This window comes from Camellia sinensis, chromosome 1 (assembly GCF_055761805.1).
Source record: "Camellia sinensis isolate YWXY chromosome 1, ASM5576180v1, whole genome shotgun sequence".
NCBI lineage: Eukaryota > Viridiplantae > Streptophyta > Magnoliopsida > Ericales > Theaceae > Camellia > Camellia sinensis.
This window is the reverse complement of record NC_138961.1, coordinates 188,050,359-188,062,383: the sequence shown is the minus strand read 5'-3', so window position 1 is coordinate 188,062,383 and position 12,025 is coordinate 188,050,359. Positions and strand designations below refer to the sequence as shown.

The window sequence follows — 12,025 nt, the reverse complement described above, 5'->3', positions numbered from 1 at the left end:
AATTTTGGTAAAATTTCCAAAGAGGAATTGAATTTTTCCTGTATCTAATCAGCAGCGGCCCAAAATTTTTGAAGATTTCAAACCAAATATCGAAATGATATTTTATTTAATTAATAAGCTTTTGAAAAGTTAAAAGTTTAAACGATAAGAATTTTTTGATATTTTTGTTTGGATCTTAGGCGGCAGTTTAAGTGATAATGATTGAATCACTTCTAAACTTTATATAATCAAAAGAAAAATAAAATTATATGAACCAAATCAACACAAGAGACGAAATAAATAAATAAATAAAAGGAAAAAACCTACTGACAGAACTTGTTTATAAAGGATTTGTCATACTTGAAATTCAACAATCTTTCTCATCAAACCTTTCATCGCCATCATCATTCCCATGTTTGCTTCCTCCATATCTTTGACACTCCACGCAACTTACCCATATGCTCATTGTCCAAATCTCCTCCATACACTACAGGAAAAAGAGAATTCCGTGGCGTTTTTGTAACGACGTTTATTTAAACGTCACTGTTATGAGTATTTAACGGCGTTTTATAAAACGCCGCCTATTCTATTTCACAAAACGACACCGTTTTATAATGGGAGGCGTTTAAAAACGCCTCCGAATGTGGTGACCCACACGCGCCCCTTTCTGTGAAAACCTTATTTTGAATCAGAGCCTACATACGCACAGATCTCTCAACCCTTAATACATGCGCACAGGTCTCTCTCTCTCACCCCTCTCCATCGAAGCTTAAATCAAAAAAGATTCAGATCGAAGCCCCGATCTGAACAAAACCTGATTCAGATCTCTCTCTCTCTCAACCCTCTCCATCGAACCCGTGATTTCACTCTCTCTTGCTTCAACCCCTTTCGTTTCTCTCGATTCAAACCCCTTCATTTAGTAATCGATTAATCTATCTCTAGTTCATGTTCGAGTTTGCTAGGTTTTATCTAGATCAGATCGATCGATTGAAGATCTATTGATCGATTGAACGTGATTTCGAAGTTCAACCTTTTTCAGCTCGGTGATTCAATCTCAGATTCGTTCGGCGATTTCGAAGTTCTCTCTCGATTTCAAAGCTCGGTGATTCAATCTCAGATTCATTCAGCGAGGAAAGTGAGCACCATCATCTACCAAGGTGAGCACCATCGCTTCAGATTCGCTTGTTTTTTTCCCCTAAATTAGCATGTTGAATTTTCCTAGCATGTTGAATTTTAATCTCTGTTTTTTTATTACCCTAAATTAGCATCAGTTTGGATTGATCAATCAGTGTAGCTTAGATATTTAGGTAGAATATCTGTTTACGTTATGATTATTATTATTTTGAATTCTAAAATATAGAACAGTTCATTATATCTTGGAATGGATTGTGATTTTGTATTCATCATATTGTGAAAAAATCTAGCTTAATTCAATTTCTTGCATAATTTTTTTTACAGACAGTAATAGATATTGATATTTGAACAATTTGTGTATCCTCTGCTTTGCTTCTTTACGTGTCTGATAGAAGAATGTAAATTGTAGTCTCTTAATTAGCAGATTATATGACAACGACAGCCAATGCTTTCAATTCCGAATAATTACTATACAGGTTCTTCATATAAGGTTTCATATCATTATTTTTGCTTGATTTATAATAATAAAACCAAGGCCTAAAAAGCTCAATAAGTCATATGCTCAACCTTAATTAGCAGATTATTTTTGCTTGATTTATAATAATAAAACCAAGGCCTAGAAAACCATTAAACAACATATTTAAAGTGTTTTAGAAATTAAAATAAATAAATAAAGAATATCTAGCTTGCATACTTGTTCATCCATTGGAGACAGCTAATGGAACAAGAAACACTGTTACAACCATATAAGGAGGACAAAATAACAAATAGAGAATCATTAAAATAAAACGTTTATTTAAGTACTAGAATAAAATTTAAAGGGAAAACCCACTTTGACCCTTCCACAGATTTATTTAATTTTTGCTATCATGCACTAATCTTCGAACCACATGGGAGGGCAATAATGAATACCTGTCTATTTAGCAATAGGATTTTACGTTAGGTAGCATAGAGCATCAGTTGATTAATATGAATTGCTTGAGAGAAAACCCAAATCTGTGGAAGGTGGATTAATTTTACGTTAGGATTTGCATCTGTATCTATTTTCTCTCTATTTTCTATATTCTCTAATGTAATATTCTATTTTCTCTCTATTTCCTCTGTTGATCCAAATCTGCATCTATTTTCTATTTCCTCTGTTGATCCAAATCTGTGTATTTCCTCTGTGTATCTATTTCCTCTGTTGAACCAAATCTATTTTCTCTCTATTTCCTCTGTGTATCTATTTCCTCTGTTGATCCAAATCTGCATCTATTTTCTCTCTATTTCTATATTCTCTAATGTAATATTAGCATAAGTGCAGCTACTGCCCAAAAAGCTACAATCATCGTCAAACAAACAGAGAACATAAAGCCAAAAAAACTGTTCTTGAACACAAAGAACGTATAATCAGTTCTTGAAGGTTAGAAACTGCCACTTTCTTATCCACACAACTCATTGTACGCAAAGGAATTACTCTTCCAATTTCCCAGACTTTTCTAGCTGCTACAGAGATCATACACACCTGATATTATTGTAAGGAAAAAAACAGAATATGAAAACTGACCCAAAAAAAATGCTCCACATGACATCATCTTAACCCTGTCTAAAGCATTACACTATTCTCATCAAAATCATTATCAATTTTCTCATAGGTAAGCTAGCAAGGCACAAGACCAAAGGATGGCCTAATGGTACCTATGGTACAGCATAAAATATCATGGTCAATAAACAAAATTTCCATGAAATGAACTCAAGCATGGAAAATACAAGACACCCATCTAAGAGACCACATTGCATGTATTCACAATGCTATCACTCAGATGGTAATGGAATTTACACTAGCTTGTTTTGTGACCCCCGGGGGGGGGGAGCCTAAAACCGATTTTAATATATGATTTTTAAGCACTTTATTCATAGATAACAAAGCTCTAGTCACCCAGAACTCACCCCCTGGTACATTCCACCAGGCCGGAGATCATCCAAATTATCAAAGGTTCTATAGCCATTTATCTCCCTCAAACCTGTAAAGCCATTACGTGAGAGAAAATCCCGAAATTCATCTTCAGTATACAGTGTTTTGTCTTCAGTTCGAACAGCCATTCGGTCAGAATCATCATAGAGGCATACTTTTATTGAGATTCCTACCATACAGAAACGAGAGGGAAAAATAAATAAAAAATAAAAGCTCACTTAACCAAATCCTTGCTACCAAAGTTGCAGATATGTGTTAAAACTAAAAAGACGTCCATTTTTACCTTCATCAAGGTGAAGAGTGTAATTTCCCAAAGGCATGTTCCTGTCAAGACTCCGAATTACATTATCCTCATCTTCCAAGCAAAATGCCCGTTTAGTTCGTAAGCGAAAAGCAGACCTGATTGCCTCCTTGATTGCATCTGCAGTTCCATCAATACCAATCCTTCTAATGTGCTCACCCCACTTGACTGTTATGACCCTCCCACCATAGGCAGAGTGGCCCTCACCACCTGCCATGAAAATAAAAAAATAAAAAGAAACATCATGCTTCAAACTGAAATAAGTGAGAAGATGAATCAAGTCAAAGGCATAATGATCACTATGCATACAGGTAAAGGCTTAGAAGCTCCAGCAATGAAAGTATTATTTGCCTCCTGCATGTTTTGCTATGAACAATAGAGAGAAAAGTCTATTCTGCACACTTCTAAAGAATATCAAAGTTCCAGATGGTTACGCATCCAATATTTCTCGTCGGGTTAACCTCAAACAGCGGAGCATATCTGGACTGAAAAGTCATGATAACCATATACTCATGCAACAAATACTTCCAATAGCAGTGAGAAATTTGTTACCGAAGAAAGTGGTTGAACCATTAATTGAGTTAAGCAATTTCTTCAGGCATTTGTGTTTCAAAACCCTAGAGGTGGATGGTCTAAATCGTCTTCAGTCCCAAATCGCTCTTACACTTTGCCATCTTGAGAGAATTTTTCCTCCATCATTTTTCGATATAATGGAGCACTTACCCATTCACCTAGCAGAGGAAGCGAAGATTGCCGGTCCAGTGCAATATCGATGGATGTACTTTATAGAAAGGTGTGTAATCTACTCCAATGTCCATTTTGTATATATTTGATTGTTTATACTTGGAAGTCATGTATGCATCTTTTTGTTTATAGGTACCTTATGACGCTGAAATCATACATGCGTAATCGAAGTCATCCTGAAGGTTCAATTGCACAGGGATACTTGGTCGAAGAATGTATGACATTTTGCTCAAGGTACTTGCATGATGTTGAGTCGAAATTGCATCGACCATTAAGGAATTGCGATGTTAGTGACAATCCTGAGATATTAATGGGGCGGGCTTTAGGAAAAGGAAAAGGGTTTGTTCTTGATAACACAACATGGGTACAGGCTCATCGGTATATGTTATTTAACATTGCTGCGGTTGCCCCATATCGAGAGTAAGATAGATGCAACCTTTGTCTCATTGTGAATGTATTTATACCAACTATAATTATCGTGCATTTTACAAGTAGTTTAATTGTGTAGGGAACATCGTGAATTTATTAAGCGGTCGCATCGTCGTCTTAGAGATTATGATGTGGATCGTCGTCACAATGATGAGTTTCCCAAATGGTTCAATTCTCATGTAAGTGCATGTTAAGCACAAGTCTTCTATATTTTTGCAATCCATGTGCTTCTATATTTTTGAAGTTGTTAATTGATGTTTAATATTGATAACTTTTTTTGAAAAATAGGTTGCTGAGCTATTAGCTACTGAAAATGTAGCGTTGTCAGAAGAGATTAAAATTTTGGCTTTGGGACCCAGCCAAAAGGCCACCAGATTTAATGGGTATATAATTAATGGTACTAGGTATCATACTAAGAGTTGTGAGTTGAGAAGAAAAACTCAGAATAGTGGGGTTATGGTGAAGGCAAAGACTTCTAGCTATGCAAGTGCGAAAGACATTAATCCAGTGGAAGGTGATGTAGCGTACTATGGATATGTGACAGATATTATTGAATTGTATTACTCACACGACCATAGATACATGTTATTCATGTGCAACTGGATTGATAACAATAAGGGACTCAAGCAAGATGATTTTGGTTTTACACTTGTTAATTTCAATCACTTGTTATATGCGAAAAAACAAGACAGTGATGAGCCATTCATCCTAGCATCTCAAGCACAACAAGTCTTTTATGTTAATGATTCTGTTGATGAAGATTGGAACGTTGTACTCAAGATGAAACCTAGAGACTTGTATGAGGTGTGTGGAGAACAACCAACTATTGATGAAGGACTACATCACAACGAAGTAGAAAGATTTGGTGATCAAGAGTTAGATGTAGCTTCCTTCACTTGTGAGGAGGACATGGATTGGGTTAGGAAAGGTATTGATGGAACAACTGTTGATGAAACTATTGGACCTCTTGAAGCATCGACAGAGGCACAATTTGAAGATGACGAAGAATTGATCTGATATTGTAATTGGCCGCATATTCACTTTTACATGTGTGTTTTCTGTATGGATATTCATATTAATAAAATCTTTGCTTTTGTACCTTTGTACCTTTCTTTAAATAGCCATTTTTACCTTTCATGTACTCTTATTTTGTTTTGAATGCAGTAGATATTTATAGATTATCATGTCCTCACTCTTATTAGTTTTTTTATAGATATTATCTATGAGTTCTAGCTTCGACCATTCTTCTAGTGAAAGTGAGCAATCAAGCTCTAGTAGTTCTAGTTCAGATGAGACTCAGACCACACTCAAGATGAAAGTCATACCCGATCCACCGGCATCATGGCATCCACCAGGCAGTCTTCCTACCACATCACGTAGCGGTAGTACATCACATGGCTCTGTTTCAGCTGGTATGTATCAACTTTGCTTGATATTTTCTTATGGTGTTTTTGAGTTAGATTTGTAGTCCTATCTATCATACATAATGCATGGTTATTTTTAAAAAAATTGAGTTTGGATAATTAAAAGCATAATGTGTGGTATAGAAGCAAGGATAGCAGAATTTTAACACCCCATGGTATGATATGTTGAAATTTATTGAAATTAAAAGCATAATTCAGATATTCAATTGAAATTTGAAGCTTACTACTATTGTTTTGTAGGTCCTAGCTCAAGTCAAGCCACACAAAAGCAGACAAGGGGTCCCACATATGTGCATGGTCAATGGGGTACTAGTGAAGATGGCATTTTAAAAGTTGTTCCAAATGAGTTGAATCAAGTAGTTGAAGGACACACATCCCTTGCTTCACATTTGGGCGTTTTGGCACGAGATGGGAGTCTTGCACCACTCACTTTTATGACTTGGCATTATGTTCCAAAACAAAACAAAGATAACATATGGAGGGAGATAAAGGTATATATGGATATTTAATATGAAATAAGTTACAATTGTATTCCATATGAAATGCATATTACAAGTGTAGTTGACATTGCATATTACAAGTGTCTATAATTGTGATGCAGGCTCATACGGATGCAGATGAATCCATGAAGAGAACAATAATGGCTTCATTTGGAAAGAAATGGAGAGATTGGAAAAGTCGAGTGAAAACAATAGGATACAAACCCTTCAAGAATGATGCAGAAAGGTTGGCTCATCGACCAGATAGAGTACATGAGGATCAGTGGCGGGCTTTGGTCTACTATTGGGGCACTCAGAGTACATCGGTAAAATTTTATTTATGTGAAAAAATGCTTATATATGATAATTTTTTATAACATCTTAAATAAATTTCATATTTGACAGAAATCAAGCAAGAAGAATAGAAAAATCCGGAAGAAGAAGACATTGCATCATAGAACAGGCCGAAAGCCTTTCTCAGTAGTTCGACTGGAGGTATAATTATTCTCTCAAAGTTTGCTTACACTGTCTCAAAGTTTGTTAATTTTTTATAACATCTTAAATAAATTTCACTTGACTTGTCATCATCATCCCTATTGTTTCATTTTCCAAGCACCTGCATCATAAAATAATTATTTCCATTACATACTATTTCAGACTAGTCAATATGATTTGAAATTATTTTCACTCTTATGATCCATAGAATAAGAAATGTTCATTTTACAAAGTTCTTTTAAGAAAAAATTGCTTTCTTTGATAAAATAATAAACACAATATTCAAGTGTTGACCTTTCTATTTATTATCTTTTGTTATTTCTATTTGCTTTCTTTTGTTATTTCCACTAAGCCTTTGAGAAGATGTTTTCCCTCAGTTCTACAAGCAATTTCACCACTTCCTCCACATCTGTTTCGATAGTCACTTTGTTGAAGCCCTTTTAGAGGATAATGGTAAGGCCTTTGTACATAGCCCATAGCTCTGTCTCAAGGCTGGTACAGTTTTCTAGTCTGCCATAGAAGCCACAAATCCATGCTCCCTTTTCATCTCTAATCAGTCCTCCAAAGCCTCCAGGTTTGGCAATTCTGTAGCATCCATCAATGTTCATCTTGAGGGTACCTGAAGGAGGAAGCATCCACTTGATTAGCATAAGTGTTGATCTTGGGTTAGTAACAGACATTCTAAAAGCTCTCTCTGGTATCACCAATATGCCCAATATTTACTTCTCTCTATATTGTATGTATGTAAGATAAGCTAGAAAAATGGTGGCCTCAGGAGAAAGTTTGAAAAAGTTGTGATTTATTTTTAGGTACATGCACTACTAATAGACTATAATAAAATGGTCCCCAAATCCCAGACAGCACTGCTGTTTGCAGTTTGCACAGAAAAATGCTACTATCTCAGCAAAATGAAAATTGTTATACATGGACCAGGAACACTGCTTCTCTCCTATATACATGTAGGACTGTTTCTCTCCCTGCTCTATCTTCTGTTGATAAGGCATAAAAGTGTTTTTTGCATCAATGTTCTCCATCGTTATTAGTATTATACTATCATTATTTACAATTTTTGATTTATGTGGAGTTTGAATTCTAGGTCTGGTTGAATATAACAGATCATTATTACTACTAATTTAATATAGGTTCCCAGGTTAGTGATCTTAAATACATCTTACTTTGCAACATGCAAACTCATTCATAGTTTTTGTTGCATGAGAAAGAGTAGAGAGTAGAATATTTATTATTATAATGTATTTAAATGATGGTTTTCCCATTTGAGCTTTAACTTCTTCATTTGGTGAATTCTTAATATTTATTTTGGATTGAATCTCTTTCCTCCTGATGAGAGATGAATCTACATTACTTGAATGTTTGAAAATAATCAGACATGGCAAGACACTGCAATTTTGCTTGAGAAAGGAAGAGATAGTATTACTACAACATTGGAATGTTCATGGGTACTTCTTTAAATATGTTTTCCCCCACTTTAATTGAAGATTTGAAAATAACTGCACTAGCCACTAGATATGTGCCTTAAACATTGCTCTTGAAATACTAAGGTTTGCTAAAAAGAAAACTATAAATTCTTTGAGAATTGGGTTATGTTCTTATTTGTAAAGATTAGGTCTTACCATATATGACACCTGTAGACACATTCACATTGAATGTGTTTATTATCAGCCATGTAGCAAGGAAAGCGGAAAAGCATGTGCAAAAATATACTTCTCTTAAATTTCTAGATACCAACTTATTTCCTTTGTCAGCTAAGACTTGCTGCATCTCGAGAAGGAAAGATTCTTTTAAAAATCTTTGCTTTCTTTGCTATTTTAATTTCTACTTTAGAATCAGGAAATAGGTTTCTTTACTTAGCTGTGTAATTAGAAGAAGGCTGAGAACATGAATGTCAACTGCACCTTGATCCACGTGGAATGTGATACAACAAATAGAGGAAATCCAAGGTGAAATGGGTTGAGGTGGCAAAAAATGTGATTGCCTTAAATATGATAATTTACTTCAAATAGAACCATTGGAGGAAATGGATCCTTGTGGCTGACCCCAAGTAATTGGGACAAAGCTAGTTGGGTTGAGTCGACTTGGCTATGTAATTAGGTGTTGTGAACAATTTGCAATTGAGAGGTAACTGTGCTGAATATAGAATGTTGGTGCTTCATTTTTCATGTTCTCTTCTATAAGTTGCATGACATTAATGAACTACCCCTTGCGGTGTCTAGTTAATAATTGACTTTGTTTAATTCATGAATCCTTTTATTGTAAACATATGATATGATTATATCCTATCATTCATTCATTAGAAAGAATATTATGATGCACAGATTGTAGTTATATTCTACAATATCCTTCATAACAACTACCTGCATTCCTTTGAGGCCGACTTTTAAAAAAAAATGCAAGTTCTTCAGTCCGCTTGCGTGTTGTTATCCAAGTCTTATACCTAATATTGTTGGTAATGTATCTAATATGCATACTCCCAAGTATGTTCACCTAGTTGTTTGTCTGGTTTATTTTATCTTTTGACAAGAGCTGTTCCTACAAGTGGAATTTATTGTCCTCTTATATCAGCTATGTCTGCAGAATCTAGTAAGTTATGTTCTGTTTAGGCTTTTCTGGTTTCTTCCTGAATGGTGAAGCACCATCCTCTCTCTCTCTCTCTCTCTCTCTCTCCCATGCTTGTGTTTTGAGGTTCTTTCTGTTGAATTCTGTACCATACTTGCAGATGATTGAATCAATGATATTGTAAAGCTATTCCCCAACTCTTGAGATCTGAAAATTATAAATTAAGAAGAAGCATAATTTACAGATTGAGGATTCTTCTCTTGCTAGTTAATTTGTCGTCGAGGTGTCAAATAATTTCTTACTGTAGGAATTTTAAATATTTGATATTTGGTTTATTGAGGCTATGGACAAAAGGTGTAGGCTGTACTATGCAATCTTTTGATCTATGCTTTACAGATTTTTCTTTGTGTAGATTTCAAGCCACCTCCTGGTCAGAAAAATTTAAGCAACATGAGAAAAAAAAATTATAGGTTGTGGGATGAAACTTCCTTGATTTGTCTTCTTTATTTATTTATTTTTTGAGAAACACCGAATAAATAGAGATATAAGCTTGTTCAATGGTTTGAAATTATGTGCCTTAGATATGTTTTAATTAACCAATGTATTTTTTATTTGCTATTTTAGTTACTTTAGCATCTTGCCTTTCTCAATTCCTCTATGTTTTTACCAGATTTCCTGATGATAGAACATATTCTAGCATGAGCATACAGCAAATAGACAACAGTATTTCCTTGCTCATCAATAAGTTTAGACAAGTAAGAAATGAATGGAATAGTCACAGTAACAATGGTCAAATAGTAATTGACTACCCAAGTGTTTAGTGTTCAATGAGTTAATTTGCTTATTTGTTTATTTTATTTACTTCACTTGTTCACATATTTAATTGCTTAATTATTTAATTTTCTTATTTATCTTAAGATTTTGGTTGCCTTTCATTTATAGGAGACAAAAAAGAATAATGGGGTTCCTGCTAGTCGGTCACAAGTGTGGATGGCCGCATACATGAAAGATGGGATGTCAAATAGTGATTCAGTTAATGAGGTTATGGTATGTGATACTACATTATCTTTGGACTTTTAATATGATTTATATTTATATTGGAGGCTAATTATTGAATTCAAACTTGCAGACTCAAATGAATGAGTTAGCAGAGCACATGGAGGGATCTTCTACTGACCCTGCAGCATTACAGGAGCAAATCTTCACACAAGTTATGGGCCCAGAGCGGCCTGGCCGTGTTCGGACGTTTGGATTGGGACCGTCACCCACTGATGTTTTTGGAGGTGGATATAGGCGGTCACAAGAGCAGAATCGTCTCTTCCAAACTCAAGTTCAGGAACAAGTTCAAGAGCAACTTCATCGGTATCAAATGCAATTTGAGTCGAAGATGAATGAAGTAATGGAGAAACAAATTCAGGCTATACGCACAGATTTTCAGTCACGAATTCAGTTTTTGGAATCTCAATTGCAAGCTGCAGGCGTGCCCGTTGATCCAGTTGTTGCACCATCAAACCCATTACATAGGCAGCAGGTATTTTAATTATTCTTACTAGTTATTACTTTAAATTGCCTAGATTTAATATACAACTTAAGTCTCTTATTGAATGATAGGTTGTGGATTCACTTAGTAGTCATCCCACTGTTCGACCAATGTCACATCAACAACAATCTCATGCATTTTCATCCCAAGAGGTGAGCAATCATTTAATCAAAGCTTTTTTGACAAATAACATGTCTTATTAATTACAATACTTGCTCTTATTAAATATAGGTTCACCTTTCAAAGAAAGAGAAGACGAATAAGAAGAAGAAGAAGAACTAACAAGGTAAACGTACTAATATCACTAGTTCGTGGTTTGAAAGAACTAAACTATGCTTTGTTCATCTAATCATTCCCCATTATAACACAGGAATGTTGCAGTGATCTATCTGTCTCAAGTAGCTTTTATGTGTTCTTTTCATCTTTTTAAATGGATGTTCTTCGTTAAATTGTCGATGGTGGTATAATACTACTCAACGTTGCACTTTTCTTGATTGGAGTGATCTCAACTCAACAGCCTCATATACATTCTGTCCATCTTGAAAAGAATCAGCTTCTGCTGCTTATAACAAATTCTCATTTAAAGGAAAAAATTAGAAAAAAGAAAATAAAAAATAATCAGCTTTAGTTGCTATAGTTTAGATGTTCAATTGTGTACTGAGGGATGGTGAAATACAGCAAATCTCAATGTGCTTCAGAAAAATTTGGTTGCATGGACTCTCTAGTCTTTACTTCATGACCATTTACGAAAGATTTCGCACTGCTACTATTCATCAGAGTAAAACAAGCACTCATTCTAAAAGCCCCTAGAAAACATTGTTGTGCAAAAGGGAGCACAGTGTTCTTCATTTTTCAGTTGCTTGAAAAATGATTCTATGTTGAGTGGCCGTTAAACTTTTGAAGAATAGTTTTTTAGAAGGGCATGGAGTTGTTTGCTTGAAGTCTTTCCACACAGAAACCAAGGAATTATCA

The 12,025-nt window shown here is 34.9% G+C and overlaps 4 protein-coding genes across 7 annotated transcripts; 3 read left to right on the top strand and 1 right to left on the bottom strand.

Moving 5' to 3' along the window:
- The first annotated feature begins 716 nt into the window (after positions 1-716).
- Positions 717-6,878, top strand: LOC145800771 (uncharacterized). 2 transcript variants are annotated; one of them, XM_082890509.1, is made up of 4 exons: positions 717-1,136; positions 5,755-5,953; positions 6,206-6,456; positions 6,567-6,878. In XM_082890509.1, exons 2-4 carry the CDS (start codon positions 5,764-5,766, stop codon positions 6,819-6,821), a joined length of 696 nt encoding a protein of 231 aa, XP_082746635.1. In that variant the 5' UTR covers positions 717-1,136; positions 5,755-5,763; the 3' UTR covers positions 6,822-6,878. The 2 variants fall into 2 exon arrangements, with proteins under 2 accessions (XP_082746635.1, XP_082746636.1); XM_082890510.1 differs by having other exon boundaries at positions 5,744-5,953.
- LOC114259349 (trihelix transcription factor GT-4) lies at positions 2,343-3,617 on the bottom strand. 3 transcript variants are annotated; one of them, XM_082890502.1, is made up of 4 exons: positions 3,467-3,617; positions 3,351-3,391; positions 3,043-3,236; positions 2,343-2,617 (listed from the first exon to the last, which is right to left on the bottom strand). In XM_082890502.1, exons 1-4 carry the CDS (start codon positions 3,583-3,585, stop codon positions 2,444-2,446), a joined length of 528 nt encoding a protein of 175 aa, XP_082746628.1. In that variant the 5' UTR covers positions 3,586-3,617; the 3' UTR covers positions 2,343-2,443. The 3 variants fall into 3 exon arrangements, with proteins under 3 accessions (XP_082746628.1, XP_082746627.1, XP_082746631.1); XM_082890501.1 differs by having other exon boundaries at positions 3,351-3,615; XM_082890505.1 differs by lacking the exon at positions 2,343-2,617 and having other exon boundaries at positions 2,684-3,236; positions 3,467-3,600.
- LOC145800774 (uncharacterized) lies at positions 4,535-5,649 on the top strand. Its single transcript, XM_082890512.1, has 2 exons — positions 4,535-4,720; positions 4,830-5,649. Exon 2 carries the CDS (start codon positions 4,998-5,000, stop codon positions 5,556-5,558), a length of 561 nt encoding a protein of 186 aa, XP_082746638.1. The 5' UTR covers positions 4,535-4,720; positions 4,830-4,997; the 3' UTR covers positions 5,559-5,649.
- A 360-nt stretch (positions 6,879-7,238) lies between the features above and the next one.
- Positions 7,239-11,335, top strand: LOC145821642 (uncharacterized). The gene is made up of 5 exons (XM_082918187.1): positions 7,239-7,604; positions 10,456-10,560; positions 10,643-11,044; positions 11,125-11,205; positions 11,285-11,335. The coding sequence occupies exons 2-5, from the start codon at positions 10,504-10,506 to the stop codon at positions 11,333-11,335; spliced, it is 591 nt and encodes a 196-aa protein (XP_082774313.1). The 5' UTR covers positions 7,239-7,604; positions 10,456-10,503.
- Positions 11,336-12,025: the final 690 nt, after the last annotated feature.